Genomic DNA, 17471 nt, shown 5'->3' with positions numbered 1-17471 from the left:
CTATATAGCAAGTGATGGGATACTGAATATGACATTAAGCTAAAATACAAAGAAATTAAGTGACCAAAACCTGTTAGGGTAACCACTGTGCTTTACTGCCTCCCAATCTACTGTATTCCCAATCCATTGTTGTTTTTGTTTTGTTTCTCTTATTCTTGCTGTTTGAAAAATTCATGATGATGAACCATGATATGGATTTCTTTTTGCATTCATTGTGCTGGGCACTCAGCAGTTATCTTCAATCTAGAATTGCATGTGCTTTACTTCCAAGAAGCTTTATTATTTCTTTGATAACTTCTTCCCCTCCATTTTCTTTGTTTGCTCTTTTTATAACATCCAATAAGTGGAATTGGTCTTCTAATTTTTCAAAAACTTTTTGCCTATCTTTCATCTCTTCATCTTTCTTATTGTGCTTTCTAAGAGATTCCCTTACCTTTTATCTTCTAATCCCTCTGTTGAGTTTTTATTTCTGCAGTTCTATTTTAACTTTTAATCTCCATTTATAAAGAATACTTCCTTTTTATATTCTCTCCTGTTCTTGTTTCAGGGCTATTTGTCCTTGCAGTGTTTTTATTTTGTATATAATATTTTATCTAAAGATATAACTTAAAGTTTACTTCTGCTCCCTACATTATTTCCTCCAATTTATTTTTGTTTATTTGTCTTATTTTTGTTTCATATTTTACATAAAAGTCTCTTTCACGTAAGAGACTTTGCTCAAATCTCTGGTGTTCATATTTAAGTGTCAGGTGCTAAAAAAACTGTGTGTGCCACGGTGGGCTGGGATGCAGCCATTCATGGGGGGATTCTCATATATCAATATCTGTAGGGTTTTTCCCTTGGGCTTATCCATTTCCCTAGAGAAGAATCTTCCAGATTCCTGGTTGGGGTATGAAGTTAGCGGCCAGCTTTGTGAAATACTAATAGGGAAAGGGGTTGAGGGTGCTTGTGCTCAGATCTTAGACTCACTTAATCCCCCTGCTCAGCACAGTGTCTCCACCTGCTCTCAGCTGTGCTGGAAATCCTGGAATTCAGTTCCTCTTCATTCAGCCCCTGAAACCTCCCATCTTCTGCTGGGTACCTGGAGGTATAGCTGATTCTCTTATAAATTTACCACCAGTCAACTTGGTTCAAACTCATCCCACTTTAGGGGTACCTTGTGTCCCCCGGCTTGTCATTGGAACATATCACCTTGCTTTCTATTTCTTCTTCCCTCCTTTCCTCCCAGGGCTAGTGTAGGTTTGTCGGTTCTGTTAAGTCAGTTACGTCTTACCTCTCTCCTTTTCCAGCTTTCACAATTTTGTTATCTCCTGTCTGTATTCATATCCTCTCCTATTCTCTTTACCCTTGTGGGTTTATCCTTTTTTAAAATTCCTTTACTCTCATTTTACTGGACTCTTGTGTTCAATCAGTTATATTTAACTAGAAGATACTCCCAAAGAATTTTACTAAATTGCTCTCATGCATGTAAAAACAGGGATGGAAAGTAGAACATGTAAATAAATGTATATTGTGTGTGTGTGCATGCGTGTATGTGTGGAGAGAAAGAGGGACTGAGACATAGAAACTCAGCTGGTGAGAGGAACTAGGAGGCCAGGCTCAGCAGTTGTAACTTTTTATTGCTTATTCTTTTATACTGTTTTGTTTTTTTTTTAACTCAAAAAACATTTTTAAAGGTAAGTTAAGAAAAAAAAAATTCAGAGGTCCTTTGCATGTTCTTCACTCATCAGACCTTTCAAACTTGAGCTGTCCCTGTGCGCCATGAAGCCAAATGCACTGGAAAGAAAACTTGGATTGTGTGTCTTTGGGTGGTGGTGGGGTTAGGGGATAGAGGATGCTGAAGAATCTGTTCAGGGGATGGTAGCCAGCTCTTCACTCAGCACTCTGCTGTGATCTCCCGGGATCTTGGGCCTCTCTGAAAAGGGCCTCTGAGTTCCCAAGGCCTCTCCTTTAACGAGAGGTACCTGGAAGACAGGAGGTGTTACAGGTTCCTTTCTCTTCTACCCGGAAGTTGGATTAAGTGCTCATCCACCTGTGCACCTGTCAGGATTTGTGAGGCAGACACACCTGTAGGGAGTGTGACTCTATGTACATACCTGTAGATCATTGGAAGTAAAATTCTATGTTATATGAAAATATACTGAAAAGAAAATCTCTTATTTCACAGATAAAACATGTTTATTATAAACAAGCAAAAAGAAAATCTAACTGCTTGTAATCCACCACTAACCGCTCATTTGCTGTATATGTTTCCGGAATTCCAGAAAAATCATGCAGTATATTACCATTTTATAACTTTTTCATGTAATGTATTTGGAACATTTTTAAGTATACTTCTGTAGCATTATTTTAAACGACTGTAGTGTTCTGTTATACGGATATACCATAATTTATATAACGAGTCCCTTACTGTTGAGCTTCTGAGTTGTTTCTGATATTTCACTGTTATAAATGGGAATACAGTAAACATTCTTACAATCTGACTTTTGAACACATTTCTTACTTACTTTATAAGATTAATTCCTAGAAATGACCCTATATTGCTGAGCCAAAGATTACTCATGTTTTTATGACTAGAAAATACACTCTTAAATATATAGTCTAATCCCAAATAATTACTATGATAATAAAGTAATTTGAAAATGTAGGAAATTGTAATTTAAAAAAATAAGTTTACTTTGAATGGTTATAAAGGTATGTATTTTCACTATAGAAACTTTTTGAAAATACAGAAAAATAAAGAGGAAAAATATCAGCAATAGACCTGTACTGAAAGATAACCAGAATTAGCAGTTATTTTTCAATTTTATTTTAACCTGATGGTTATCTCACTATACGTATGATTATATAACTTTTTCCAAAAAGTAATGATTTGAGGTACTGTGTTTGTTACATTAGTAGACTATGTCTGAGTTTCCTTTTTTTTTTTTTGAGGAAAAGGCATTTCTAAAAGTTAATTAGCATCTTTCCATTCATAGTTGCAATGTTGTTTGTTTTTTTAATAGAAGTATAGTTGGTTTATAATGTGTTAATTTCTGGTGTACAACAAAGTGATTCAGTCTTATATATATATTCTTTTCCATTATAGTTTATTACATGATATTGAATATAGTTACAGCTATTGAGTATAGTTACAGCTATTGAACATAGTTGCATTAAACTAAGCAAACTCATCCTTTGCCATCCAGGGTGGTCCTGCACTTGTGCTCGTTGGTTGACACTCAGTCTGCTTTTCTCAATCTCCTTCCAGGTGTCAGAATTGGGAAGGTGGAATTGGCGGGGTGCCAGGGATGGAAGCCCACGGTGGCTATACTTTCTGTGGCCTGGCCGCACTGGTCATCCTCAAGAAGGAACGCTTCTTGAACTTGAAGAGCTTATTAGTAAGTACTTGGTGATCCGTCTTCCTCTCAGGCCCTGAGATGTGACTGCTCAGGCATGCCGGCTGAAGGGACGGTTGGCTGTGGGAAGGGCTAACAGTTCCTGCCTGGAGCTGTGAACTAACAGTCCTGTAACGAAGCTTCAGATGCAGTTGTTGGAGTGCACAGCACTGTACCAAGAAAGTGCAAGGGGTGAACATCTGTGCTCGGTTTCAGTTCCCTTCTTCCTGCCTTTCCATCTTCCTGCTCTGAACTTTCTGTACAGTGTGTTAGGCCAATTCCAGAGGCTTCTTGAATCCCTCAGACATCTGGTATGGGCCAGAGTACCTTCCTCCTACTTCAAAGAGAAGTATAGCTTCAGCCTCTTAAAATTAGAGGTTATCATGTGCCTTGGAAAGATTCTCCTGGGAGAAGAAGTTATGAGAAGAGTTTTGAGGCATTTTGAAGCCGAGCTTTTATTACCTGCTGCACTATGTGAACGTTTAGTAACTACCTTGACATGAGCTAGGCACAGCCGGGTAATGCACAGAGCAGGTGGCCCAGGCATTTATGTCTCAACTCCAAGCTCCTGCCCAATATTCAGAATGAACTCAGAGCACAGTCAGCTTCAGGGACTTGTTAGATTATAGCTAAATTATCATTGGAGGCCTAGTACATAAACACACACACACACAGAGCCACGAAGGAGCTATCTTTGGGGAAGCATTTATTCCCTCACCAAGACCTCAAAGCAAACCAGCTGCAACTGCTACTCATCTCCTCTCCCCAAGTTCAGATGTCAGGAAGCATCATAGGAACCATTGTGAGACCCATCTTGCGCTTCCAAGACAGTTTCTATTATGCTCTATAAGATGTGACCAGCAGCATTTTGTCCTCACCTTTAGGAAGCCTCCTATAGCATACTCTTCCTGAAGGTTCTTACAGCCTTGAAGGTTTATGCCAAAATGGCCAACTTTGTGCACAGATTTCGAGTTTATCAGACATTTTGAAAACTGATCACCAACAAGGCGTGAAACATAAAAGCTCCATTTCCCAGGCAGAAACAAGGAATAAGTAGATGCCTCAGTTACAATAACAGCGTTCTGGATTTGAACCCTGTCTGTGCCACTTCACAGCCGTATGACCTTGGGAAAATGGTCTAATCTCTTTTAACTTCATTTTTTTTCCTCTGTAAGGTAGAAGTAACAGTTCTTTGAAGGTCAAATGAGAGAACAGGTATAAACAGCCTGGTACATAGTAGGTGCGACCTTCTTATCCAAACTACTCCCTCCCCTCTGTTCGCTCTGGGAGAACTAGGACCCATACTTGAAGGATTTTATGAATTCATATAGGCACGGGAAACAGAATAAATTCATGGACTTAGGCACTGGAAAAAAATAATTAGTCTAGGTTAGAAACACTTCATCTGTGGGGTAAGTAAAAGTGAAGAATGGACTCCCTACTGTAGTGCCCGTTTTCTTGAGTAATGCTTTGCCTGCTTTCATTAAATGGCATCAATCCTAAAGCGCTGGTTCATTTAAGACTGACTGGGGATATGTTAGTGCCTGCACCTGCAGTGCAGTTTTTCTGTGTCTTTTTAAGAATTTTGGATTGTGACTCTCTATGGGTGGGTGTTACTTTGAACAGGGATATAACCTAAAGTCTACAATTATTAATTAAAGGAGGGCTGGACTCCTTCTGAAGAGGGTCCTTAGTGACTCCTTTCAGGAACTCAGTCTAGTAAGAACGTAGGTACAGGGGAAATACCATACTCTGTACCTTTCAGTTTGGTGAGGCTGCTCCGTGAGTCGCTGGCAGGTGGCTGGAATTGCCTTGGGGGGCTGGGAGGGAAGTGGAGATATTATCTGCTCGGCCAGTTGGCTCTACTCATCCTTGAGGCCACACCCTTCACCATCTCCATATTCATAGTAGAGTGTGTTTAGAAAACTTGGAGATAAGTCTGCATCTCGTGTGACCACTGAGTGACACCAAGAGCCATCTACAGGTTCAAAGTAAACTCTTTTCTTCTGTCAGCCAGCCAGCTTCTCCTGGGATAGCAGAGGCGCTAGACCACACAGAGCCATCCTCGTTCACCAGGGCTAACGGCTTCTGCCCCCAGTCCTGAGAGGGACAAGGGCCATGCTAAGAAATCTTGGATGAATTTCCTCAGGTGCCAAGTAAAAGCCAAGAGTAGTTTGAGATCAGCTGATGACTTGTAGCACAAAATTCCATTTATCTGCTTTTAATAAACTTCCCCGAGCAGGGAAGGTGAATAGAAATGAGCCACTGGTGGTCTGGCCTTAAACTTCCTAGTTACACCTTATTTATTAAGAGATGCTTGGGCTTCCCTGGTGGCGCAGTGGTTGAGAGTCCGCCTGCCGATGCAGGGGACACGCGTTTGTGCCCCGGTCCGGGAGGATCCCACGTGCCGCGGAGCGGCTGGACCCGTGAGCCATGGCCGCTGAACCTGCGCGTCCGGAGCCTATGCTCCGCAACGGGAGAGACCACAACAGTTAGAGGCCCGTGTACCGCAAAAAAAAAAAAAAAAAAAAAAGAGATGCTTGCAGGTTTCCTTTCAGGCCAATTTGGCGCACTTGTTCTCTCAGCACCAGAACCCACTTGGAACCCGGGAAAAGGTGGTTAGTTGTCTGTTAGGCCCTGAGCAGAGATTCATGCTGGTTGCCTCAAGAGGGTTAGACTAGGTGTTGCACTGTAGTGTAGTCTGTGGCAGTGAGGGTGAGGAAGTCCGAGGCCAAAGCACCAGAACTCGGGTGCCAGGAAGCCAAGAGATGGGACCCCTCCCTCCCAGATTGGCCTCTGGGGATCTGGGCTTGCTGGATTTCGGGTCTCTTTTAACCTACAGCTGCCTCTCCCTTCTCTGTCTCACGCTCAGCAATGGGTGACAAGCCGGCAGATGCGGTTTGAAGGTGGATTTCAGGGCCGCTGCAACAAGCTGGTGGACGGCTGCTACTCCTTCTGGCAGGCGGGGCTCCTGCCTCTGCTCCACCGTGCACTGCACGCCCAAGGTGAGCCCAGGGGCTGTACGCAGGATTGGGTGACTCCCCTCAGCTGCTGACCGAGTCGGAGGCCAGGGCGCTCTGTTAGAGGGTTGAAATAGGCTGTCTGTCCTGGATTTTGAGGTGCCCAAGTGTGGACCTTCCTGCCTCAGGCTAGGATTCCGTCCCATTGGTTTAGGGGCCACTGCTGCTTCACTCTGGCTGTGCCTAGGGGGAGGCAGGTGCCTGGCTCCACGGTGACCACCACCTCAACTCCATGTGAAGCTGCAGTTTCCGGTGCAGAACTCTCTGTGTGTCACGTCAGAACTGAAAACCACACTACGCACGTGGTCACAGCAGTGACAGAAAGGCAGTTGCATAAGCGGGCAGAGAACCAGAAACCCTGGAGCAAAGACCCACCATGCCTGGCTGGCTGCGTGGTTGCCGCCATTAGAAGTGTTGTATTTTAGATTCATTGAAGAATCCTGGATGCGGGTTTGTCCCCCCTGCCCCACACCACTGGAGCGGAGAGACCTGGGTTCATCTCTATGGAGCCTCAGATGGGAGTGCAGATCAAAGCAGTGAGATAGAGAGCAAACTTCTGGGAGCCTTCCCTTTACCTCTCGACATCTCAGGCCACTGGCTGCCTCCGGAATCATCTTTTTCATTTTATGTGAGAACAGGGTGTCTTGAGGAAACCAGTGGGAGAGGGGAGGTCTGGAGGCCCAGCTGGGCGCAGATCTGGTCTTGGAATAAGATCCCTTGGCCCAGAGGGAAGCTTTTCTTTGGACTTAGTAGTTGGGTTATTCATTGCTCAAATGTAGAAGATGAGATTCTTTTCTACTGCCCCCATCCCCCACCCTGCCCCACACACGTTTTCTTCTTGTTTGGCTGTCTTTTTCTGAGCCCCTTTCTTTCATTTCTTAATTTCATTTAAGTTGTGGCCACTTTGGGTACCGAATTGAAGTCAGCAGAGCCTCTGTCCTGTCTCCCCATCGCTCTATCCTCCCCGTCGCGGTCTGTCCTGAGAATCCTTGGCCTGGAGCCCGTGGGCTTTCAGTTTCAGGGTGCTAAGATATGTCTCAGCTGAGATACGTCCCCTGACTCTGGAACCTGCACGGTCTCTGGCTGAACACTGTAGTAGGGAAGTCAGAAGTCCCCCAAGAGTCCGACATTTCAAAACAGAAATAACTTGGGGTTTTAGTGCTCTCTTTATTTGGAACTGGTGAGGTCAAGCCTCTGGGTCACACCGTCAGCCTTTCACAAACCTGTCCCTGGCAGGATTAAGATGCAGTCATTCTGCAGCTGCCAGGAAAATCTAGTGAGAGCGTAACAGGAGGGCTACCTGCCAAAGTCTTCAGGGGGGCCCTGGTTCACATTTTGTTTATCATAGTGCAAGTTCTGGAGGACTAATCACATTCAAAGCTCTGCCTGTGGGAAAAGCTAGTTGCCTGTGAATCTTGGTGCTTCCAGCTTTTTTCACTGCCTGGAAGGAGGCCCATGTTAGGCCCAAAGCTCACGTCTCAGCAAACAGTGGGCCTGGACTAGGCAGGGCTCCGGAAGACGGGAGTGTTTTGAGTGGTGGGCAAAATGCTGACGTTGAGAGTCAAAAGGAGATGCGACGTAGAACGATATTCACAATGTACTGTGATCAAAGTTAGGTTTCAAAGCAGTATGTATGTAATTCCATTTTCAATGAAGAGTTGACTCCAAAACATTAATGGAAGGTATCTGGGTTGTAAAATGACAGGTGATGTTTGTTTTCTTTCTTTTTTACTTCTATTTTCTAATTTTTCTACAATAATATATCTTTCTTACATAAAGGAAAACGACAAAAGTTATTTTACAAAAGAGAAATTCTATAGACAAAAATAGTAGCAAGGTGGGGAAAATATTTGGATAAATGACGAAGAGCTTAATTTCATTTGAGAAAGTCATACCAAGCAGTAAGAAACATGAACAACCCAACTGAAAAACAGGCAGAGGATTCTACTACACTGCTACTTGTACTACAGCTGCTACAACTACCGAGACTTACCACGTGCTCACCGCAAGCCAGGGGCAGAACTGAGTATTACACATGTATTTTCTCATTTGATCCTCCAAACAGCCCTATGAAACAAATACTATCCGGGAATTCCCTGGTGGCCTAGTAGTTAGGATTCCGGGGTTTCACTGCTGTGGCCCAGGTTCAATCCCTGGTTGGGGAACTGACATACCGCAAGCTGCATGGCCAAAAAAAAGAAAAAGAAAAAGAAACAGGTTCTATCATTATTCCCATTTTACAGGTGAGGAAACAAAGTACAGCATGGGTAAGTGACCTGCTTTATAATACCTGATGGCCACCTATCATGGTATCAGAGCCCTGCCATCTGTAGGTGGCCATTAATCAGACGAAAAGGTGATAGTTAATGAAATGCAAATAAAAGCAGTGGGACCCTATTTGTTTTTACTGTCAGATTAGCAGAGATTAGAAAATTTGATACCCTATGTTGGGGAAAGTGTGGGAAAACAGGCACTTTTCACTGTTAGAGGGGTGTAAATAGGTGCATCATTTTTTGGAGGGTAGTTTGGAGACATCAGTTTAAATTATTTAAACCCAGTGAGGACACTGGCAGGAATTTACCTGCACAGACATTGCAAAGGATGTGTGTTGAAGTGGAGTTTTAATAGCAAACAACCCAACTGCCCACCAAAAGGCTAACAGTTAAATAAATTATGATCTCTTCATACAGTAGCTGCATTGCAATGGGCTCACATGGAAAGCTCTCCAGGACACAATGGAAAGTGTCAAAGGCCAGGCCAGGCCGAGAACAGTCTGTCTGTGTGCACACAGGCTGGCATCCACCCAGCTTTCCTGGAAGTATACACAACTCCCCTTTAACAACGGGTACCTTTGGGAGAGGGGTAGGAGATGGAGGGAGAGAAATGTACTTTTCCTATTGTACTGTAGGCTGCTTTTTTCTTTTCTTTTCTTTTCTTTTTTTACCATGTGTGTTACTACTTTTATTTTAGTAAGTGAACAAATACATTTTTAAAAGGTGATGATGATGATCATACTGATAACTAAAAAGATGACATGGGACCGGCACACTGTAGCACATGAACCCAGGCCAATCCCTATCTCTTCCGTAGTCCATGCGGTGGCTGCCTTACGTATAGAAGACAGTATTTGAGTACAAGAACAAATTGCTATTAATATCTTTAAAATATCAAATGCTGACTAAATTAGTGAGTCAGTTTGTTTTTGTGGAGCAGTAGGATAGCAGCAGGCCTGTGAGTTTCTGTTTGGATTGATAGTTGCTAGTTGCTGCCATGTTCTTTGGGATGTACCCCAGGCTTTATTTGTCCACCTGTGAAATTGAGCTGCATGTGCTGTACCTGTCAGTTACTGTTTGAAAAACTTTTGATTTCTCAGATAAAAGGAACCTTTGAAATGCAAAATGACATTATAATGGGGATCTGTATTTTAAGGGAGAGATGTAAAGGATTTAAAAGGCCGACTCCAGTGCACAGTTATCAGCCTGTAATCATATCTCCCTTCATCTCACCGTAATTATGTGTGTTGATGTGCAAATTCAAGATCTCAGGAAGTTCCTTGTCGAGTTTATGAACTTTGAGCCTTTAGACTTCAATAATGTAGGGGGTAACTGAAACACTCTGTAATCTTTTTAATAATAAACATAGCATTTTCTTTTCAGATTCCAATTCTAGCGATAGGTTATCATTTACCTTAAGGTAACAGTCTTTTATTTCTTATAGGATATGAAGTAAAGGTATATTTTGTACAGATGTTTAATGCAGTTACCCTAAAGTTTAGTAAATATGCTTTTAAAAATAACTTTGTTGAGATGTAATTCACATACTGAACAATTTACCCATTTAAAGTGTACAGTTCAGTAGTTTTTAGTGTATTCAGAGTTGTGCAACCATCACTATAATCAATTTTAGAGTTTTCATCACTGCCCGCCCAAATCCCTGTACCCACTAAATGTGCTTCTTAAAAGAAGAAATCACAAAGGAGAAAATCAACACTGTGATTACAGCATATGTGTAAACTATATTTATGCAATTAAAAAAAACCCCATATAACCAAAAAAGTAGAGCCAAAAGGGAGAAATAGGTATACCATATGATACAGATAAAGAGTAAATATAGTAAAAAGCTAGATTAATAAAATTGACTCTTGGATCTCAGAAGACAAAAGGACAGACACTCTCAAAAGGAAATAGAACTAGCAAGCAAAAGTTATGGGAACAGTTCACCCTAATTAGTAACTAAAGGCATGCACAGCAAAACAAATGATCAGGTACTGTTTCTTTTTAACATTTTAATTGCTGAGAACTTTTTTTTCAAAGTAACCAGTGCTGGAAGTAGTACAGGAAAATCTTAAATTTTGCTGGCAGCTATATAAAGTCTTAAAGCAGTTTATCAGTATCTATTAAAAGCCTTAAAAATGTTTATTCCCTTTAACTGAATCATTCCACTCCTGTGAATCTACTTGAAGAAAATAATCCTAGACAGAGAAGATTCACAAAGATATTTATTGCGGCATTTTTTATGATTGCAAGGAACTGGAAACAACCCTGGAAACAAGATAGAGTGAAGTCCCATCATATATGTATGTATCTCCTACGGAGTCCACTGTGCTCACAGGTGGAGAAAGAACAAAGAGGAAAGTAATTAAAATAGTGTGAGCACTTCCTTCAGTAAGCCTGTGTGCCAGGCTGAGCATGAGAGGGGGGACCTGAAAGTGCTCCTCCTTCCTTGGGCTCAGTTCCCATGTGCCTCTTCGAGTGTGAGCATCTCAGGGGCAGGGCGGGACTCGGGTGTTGAAGATGAGTGGCTTTTGCATGTGGCCCCCAAACATCAGCTGACCGTGCACCTCATCCAGTGCTCAACCCAGGAGACGGCGATCGCTTTCCAACTGCACCCATCTCTCCTCCCATCTCTCATTTAAGAAATTAAAAATGATTATTTTCTGTAGTATTCTATGTATATAAATATTCCAAAATTAACTATTTTGCCTACATATTCTCTTTATATACCACATTTACTATAAACTTTGATGAATTTTTACCACAGAAGATTCTCTGCTCATATATATGAGAGTTTGGATCCAGAGCCTGTATTGATGCCATTACCTTATGTGTCCACTTAATGAAATGCTGTAGGGCTCTTTAGAATGATGGTTATGAAGATTATGTAGCAGAACAGAAAAATGTATGCCTGTAGAGTTAAATGAAAAACGTAAGATACAAAATGATCATACCTGTATAGAAAAATGCATAGAAACACAAGAAGACTGGAAGAAAAATTAGCTTTCGGTTGTCATTTACAGATTGTTTGCTACCTTTGTAGCCCAGGTATCAAAGTATAAAATTAACCAGAGACTTAATGCACATTCTATGTGTGTATTCCCACATAAATGTTTCCGTGCACATCTATTGATTATTTGTCCCTCCTCCACCCTTGATAACCGAGTGGTCCGCAGGAGTCTGACTGCTGATTAAAGTACTGCTGATTGACAGTACTTTAATATTATCACCAGAATTGTCCATTTCTGCTTGGGCTATCATATTATATGATGCAGGAGGGTGGTTATTAGAACGCTTCTTAGGGAAATTCTCTAAGTCCCTTTAGAGATAGACTGAATCCAGGCTAAGACAAGTATCAGTAGAAGAAACAGACATTATCACCCCATTAGAGTTCTCTTGGCTAACTAGAGTCTGGGTAACAAGTTTCAGAGATGCACTGGAGGAAATGTCTTAAGGAGCCCAGGGAAAGGAATTGTGAACCAAGTCAGGAGCAGTAGCAGAGGGCAGTCTGGTAAGCTGAGCTAAACAGTTTGTCTGTGCCTGCAAGGGATGTGGTTTAGGGTGGTCATCCAGGGTAAGGGGACACTTCAAGTAAAGCCAAGTGCCGCTCTGACCTGCTGCTCTTTGACTCTTCAAGGTTCAGGAGAAGGGACGTGTCTCGGGACTTGGGTGAAGAAATCGAGTGTCCCAAGAATGTAGTTTTCAAGATTAGTCCAAGGAGACTAGAGGGAAACCCTGACAGTTCCTAATGGATCCTAAAGTACAAAGAAGTCATTGATCCTTTGCTGGACTTCTCCTAGGCTCCAGCCCACACTGATCCTTTGTCTTCTCTAGGTGACCCTGCCCTCAGCATGAGCCGCTGGATGTTTCATCAGCAGGCCCTGCAGGAGTACATTCTTATGTGCTGCCAGTGCCCCACCGGGGGGCTTCTGGATAAACCTGGCAAGTGAGTGCCTTGCCTCTGGGGAGGGAGGGACGGGGCGGGGAGAGAGGGCTGAGCACCTCAGGCCTACTCAGAGCCAGACGGGGTGGGCCTTTCCTTGTTGCTGCTTAGTGCACGTGTGGCATGGGAGGAAGCAGCCCAGCTGGGAGCACCCCCATCCAGTGCCATCCATCCATCCTGGCCCCTCCAGTGCTCTCCTTTTTACCCAGCTTACTTGCACCCCCTTGCCAGTTAGGTAAACAGATTGCTGTGTTGGTAGCTTTTCTTTCCTCTTTTTTATTTTTATTTATTTTTTTATACATTTATTTATTTTATTTATTTATCTTTGGCTGCGTTGGGTCTTCGTTGCTGCGTGCAGGCTTTCTCTAGTTGTGGAGAGGGTGGCTTCCTTGTGGTGTGGTGGCTTCTCTTGTTGCGGAGCACGGGTTCTAGGTGCATGGGCTTCAGTAGTTGTGGCTCACGGGCTCTAGAGTACAGGCTCAGTAGTTGTGGCTCACGGGCTCAGTAGCTGTGGCTCACGGGCTCTAGAGCACAGGCTCAGTAGTTGTGGCACACAGGCTCAGTAGTTGTGGCTCGTGGGCTCTAGAGCACAGGCTCAGTAGTTGTGTCACACAGGCTCAGTAGTTGTGTCACACAGGCTCAGTAGTTGTGGCTCGTGGGCTCTAGAGCACAGGCTCAGTACTTGTGGCTCGTGGGCTCTAGAGCACAGGCTCAGTACTTGTGGCATGCAGGCTCAGTAGTTGTGGCTCACGGGCTCTAGAGCACAGGCTCAGTAGTTGTGGCTCGTGGGCTCTAGAGCACAGGCTCAGTAGTTGTGGCTCACAGGCTCTAGAGCACAGGCTCAGTAGATGTGGCGCACAGGCTTAGTTGCTCCGTGGCATATAGGATCTTCCTGGACCAGGGCTCAAACCCATGTCCCCTGCATTGGCAGGCAGAGTCTTAACCACTGCGCCACAAGGGAAGCCCCTCCTCTTATTTAACCAAACTGATTTAAATAGAAGAGGATACAGGATTTTAAAACTCCTGAGTGTCATAAACAGAGATTATTATCAAGGCGACTATTACCAAGTAGATTCAATACCTTTAGGTGCCAAAAGGGAAACCAGTCAAGTCCTGTTGCCTTTGCTGCTCACTCCCCACTACCCCAGCACACACACACCCTGCTACCTCTGCATCCTGGTCCAGCTGAAGGCCAGTCCCCAGCAATTTATCAGGAAGAATTTGGCCCATTCCTAGAAATTTTGTTGTGGGATTTTTTTTTTTTAAACTATATTAATTTAGCCAGCACTACCCTGGAGAGCCCTTTCCGGAAGACAGCTGACAGGACTGACTGTAAGGTTACAGTTCCTGCTATCAAGCAGGGCGGAAGGATGGGGCTCTGAAAAATGCTGCTGGGGGAAGCCAGGCTTCGAGTTTCGTGGAGGGTGGGATGGGATGCGTGAGTGCTCCCTGGGCCTCTTCGTCTGTGCGGTGGCCTTGTCAGAGGCTGTGCTGGGGCCGGTGGGGAGCAGAGGACACCTGCTAAGAGTCGCCCCGTCCTTCCAGGTCCCGGGACTTCTATCACACCTGCTACTGCCTGAGCGGCCTGTCCATAGCCCAGCACTTCGGCAGTGGAGCCATGTTGCACGATGTGGTCCTGGGTGTGCCTGAAAATGCCCTGGTAAGATGGGATGGGGGGCTTACCACTGCTTCTCCACGGGGCCCCCAGGATGGGGCTGGCAGGAGAGCAGAGCACCCGCTCTTGGCCTGCCGAACCGGCTGCACGAGGACATGGACAGGCTGGTGAACTCACCGTCCCCACCCTCTGTCTGCAGCTCGTTCTCCGTTCGTGAGCATCTGGCTGGCAAACTCGAGGTTCCAGGCGAGGGTCCAAACTGTGACAGAGGGTTTGTGCCTTTGTCCCACAGCCTAGGACCCAGACCGCTTGTCATTAGTTCCCATCTCCCAGGAAGCTGGCTCAGAGGTAGCGAGTTTCTGCATCTGTAGCCAGCAGCCCTCCCCATGTGGCTGACTGTCTTCTGGAGCTCTCAGCTTGCAGCCATCCCTCCGGAGAAGCCCTCTCAGACCACCTTCTGTAAATGAGATGACCCAAAACACTCTGCCAGGGCCTGGTTTGTGCCCTTCATAGCACCAGCACGATTTGTCATGTGTGTGTTTAACTGGGTTTTATCTGCTTCCCTCAAAAACTGTCAGCCCCGTGCGGGCGAGCTGTTCACCACTGCATCCAGTCCCAGGCCAGCCTGGCTGCAGGAGATGCTTGTGAGCCTAGTCACGATCCTGAGACTCAACTCCGGCTGAGATTGTCTGCGGCTGTCAGATGATGGGGCCTGTGCAGATTGTCATGAAATATTCCAAGAGAAGAAACACAAATGGCCAGTAGGTGGATGAAAAGATGCTCAGCCTCACTAGTAATTGAGAAAATCCAAGTAACAACCCTTCAGCTGTTTCAAGTATTTGCCTCCTATGCAACCCTCTTCCGTTCTTTTCCCTCCCTCCTTCCTCAGCGTAACCCCATCCTAAATTTGACATTTATCATGCCTGCAAATATTTTTGTGCTGTTACTACATAGGTATGTATCCACGAACTCTATAGAGAGTTGTTTTGTATGTTTTCAAATGTTTTTTTTTTGTTTGTTTTTTGCGGTACGCGGGCCTCTCACTGTTGTGGCCTCTCCCGTTGCGGAGCACAGGCTCCGGACGCGCAGGCTCAGCGGTCATGGCTCACGGGCCCAGCCGCTCCGCGGCATGTGGGATCCCCCCGGACCGGAGCACGAACCCGTGTCCCCTGCATCGGCAGGCAGACTCCCAACCACTGCGCCACCAGGGAAGCCCTCAAATGTTTTATAACAGTATCTACCCCACCATTTATTCTGCATCACTTTCTCACCGACCATTACCCTTTTGCGGCTTAGTCGTCTTCATATGTGTTGCTCTAGTTTATTCATCTTAACTGCTGTACGGTATTCCCTTGTCTAAGTGTCATCTTCACTCCTGTACGGCATCCCCTTGTCTAAGTGTCATCTTCACTCCTGTACGGCATCCCCTTGCCTAAGTGTCATCTTCACTCCTGTGCGGCATCCCCTTGCCTAAGTGTCATCTTCACTCCTGTACGGTATTCCCTTGCCTAAGTGTCATCTTCACTCCTGTATGGTATCCCCTTGTCTAAGTGTCGTCTTCACTCCTGTGCGGTATCCCCTTGCCTAAGTGTCGTCTTCACTCCTGTACGGTATCCCCTTGCCTAAGTGTCATCTTCACTCCTGTACGGTATCCCCTTGTCTAAGTGTCATCTTCACTCCTGTACGGTATTCCCTTGTCTAAGTGTCACCTTCACTCCTGTACGGTATTCCCTTGTCTAAGTGTCACCTTCACTCCTGTACGGCATCCCCTTGCCTAAGTGTCATCTTCACTCCTGTGCGGCATCCCCTTGCCTAAGTGTCATCTTCACTCCTGTGCGGCATCCCCTTGTCTAAGTGTCATCTTCACTCCTGTACGGTATTCCCTTGCCTAAGTGTCATCTTCACTCCTGTACGGTATCCCCTTGTCTAAGTGTCATCTTCACTCCTGTACGGTATCCCCTTGTCTAAGTGTCATCTTCACTCCTGTACGGTATTCCCTTGCCTAAGTGTCATCTTCACTCCTGTACGGTATCCCCTTGTCTAAGTGTCATCTTCACTCCTATACAGTATCCCCTTGTCTGAGTGTCATCTTCACTCCTGTACGGTATCCCCTTGTCTAAGTGTCATCTTCACTCCTGTACGGTATCCCCTTGTCTAAGTGTCATCTTCACTCCTGTACGGTATTCCCTTGCCTAAGTGTACCCCAGTTTAATTTTCTAGTCTCCTGTTGGTTAACACTGAGATGGTTTCAGATTGTGCTATTACACAAGGTGTTGCAGTGAACATTCTCGAGTTACAGTTTCTGAGAGAGATACACCTTCATCCTCACCAGATGGCCCTGAACCTCGCCCCTGTGTGCTTGGGTTATTTAACGCTCACATGGCACCAAGATGAGTTGCTCCATAGTCAGACTTTTCCTTTTTGCCAACTTGGCAGATGTGAACTGGTGTCTCAGTTTTGTTCTGCATTTCCCTGATTACTGGTGAGGCTGAGCATCTTTTCAAACGTTTGTTGGCCATTTGTGTTATGTCTTCTGTGAATTGCCAGCCAGCTCCTATCCTTTGCTCATTTTCGTATTGATTTGTAATTTTGTTTGCTCTTTTCTTATGTAGTAGGAGTTCTTTGTGTGTTCTTGATACTAATCCTTTGTCAGTGGTGTGTGTGTGGTGAATCTCTTCCAGTTTGTGACTTGTCTTTTCACTTTGTTTTTAGTGTTTTTGTTGAATAGAAGATTTTAATTCTAAAGTGAATAATTTTATTTGCCTTTTCAGTTTTTGAGGGTTTTTTTTTTGGGGGGGTGCGTTACTTAAATCTTTTCCTACCCTTAAGAAATCTTTTCCTACCCTGAGGTCATAAATATATTTTCTTCTAAACAATTTAAAGTTTTGCTTATCCCATGTAATTTTTTAATTCTCTTGGAATTGATTTCCGTCTATAGTGAAGGTGGGATATAATTTTATCTTTTTCCCATTTTGGTTAACCAATTGACCAGCACCATTTATTGAAGTTTACAGCCTTTCCTATTGATGTGTATCACATGTGTCACATACTCAAGTTTCTGTATATGAGGTGACTGTTTCTGGACACACTGTTCGATTGGTCTGTTATCTTTGCTGTCTTAAGCAAATCTTAAATGCAGGTAAGCAAGTCTCACCTACCCACCTCATTCTTTTTCTTCAAAACTGCTTTGGATATTCTTTGCCTTCTGCATTTTAGGATTTCCTGTGCATTTTAGGATCAGCT

The 17471-nt window shown here is 44.3% G+C and overlaps 1 protein-coding gene across 2 annotated transcripts in view; it reads left to right on the top strand.

The window, feature by feature from the left end:
* Positions 1 to 17471, top strand: part of LOC307182410 (protein farnesyltransferase subunit beta) — an 85363-nt gene that overhangs the window by 63880 nt on the left and 4012 nt on the right. For both annotated transcript variants that reach the window (XM_079913635.1, XM_079913634.1), the window contains 4 exons: positions 3251 to 3380; positions 6250 to 6382; positions 12505 to 12616; positions 14159 to 14273. In XM_079913635.1, the coding sequence (XP_079769761.1) occupies positions 3251 to 3380; positions 6250 to 6382; positions 12505 to 12616; positions 14159 to 14273 (490 nt within the window). The remainder of the gene's footprint in view (positions 1 to 3250; positions 3381 to 6249; positions 6383 to 12504; positions 12617 to 14158; positions 14274 to 17471) is intronic.

Source organism: Stenella coeruleoalba (genome assembly GCF_951394435.1).
Source record: "Stenella coeruleoalba genome assembly, chromosome: 2".
Classification (NCBI taxonomy): Eukaryota; Metazoa; Chordata; class Mammalia; order Artiodactyla; family Delphinidae; genus Stenella; species Stenella coeruleoalba.
The sequence above is the reverse complement of the archived record's forward strand: the minus strand, read 5'-3'. Positions and strand labels throughout refer to the sequence as shown.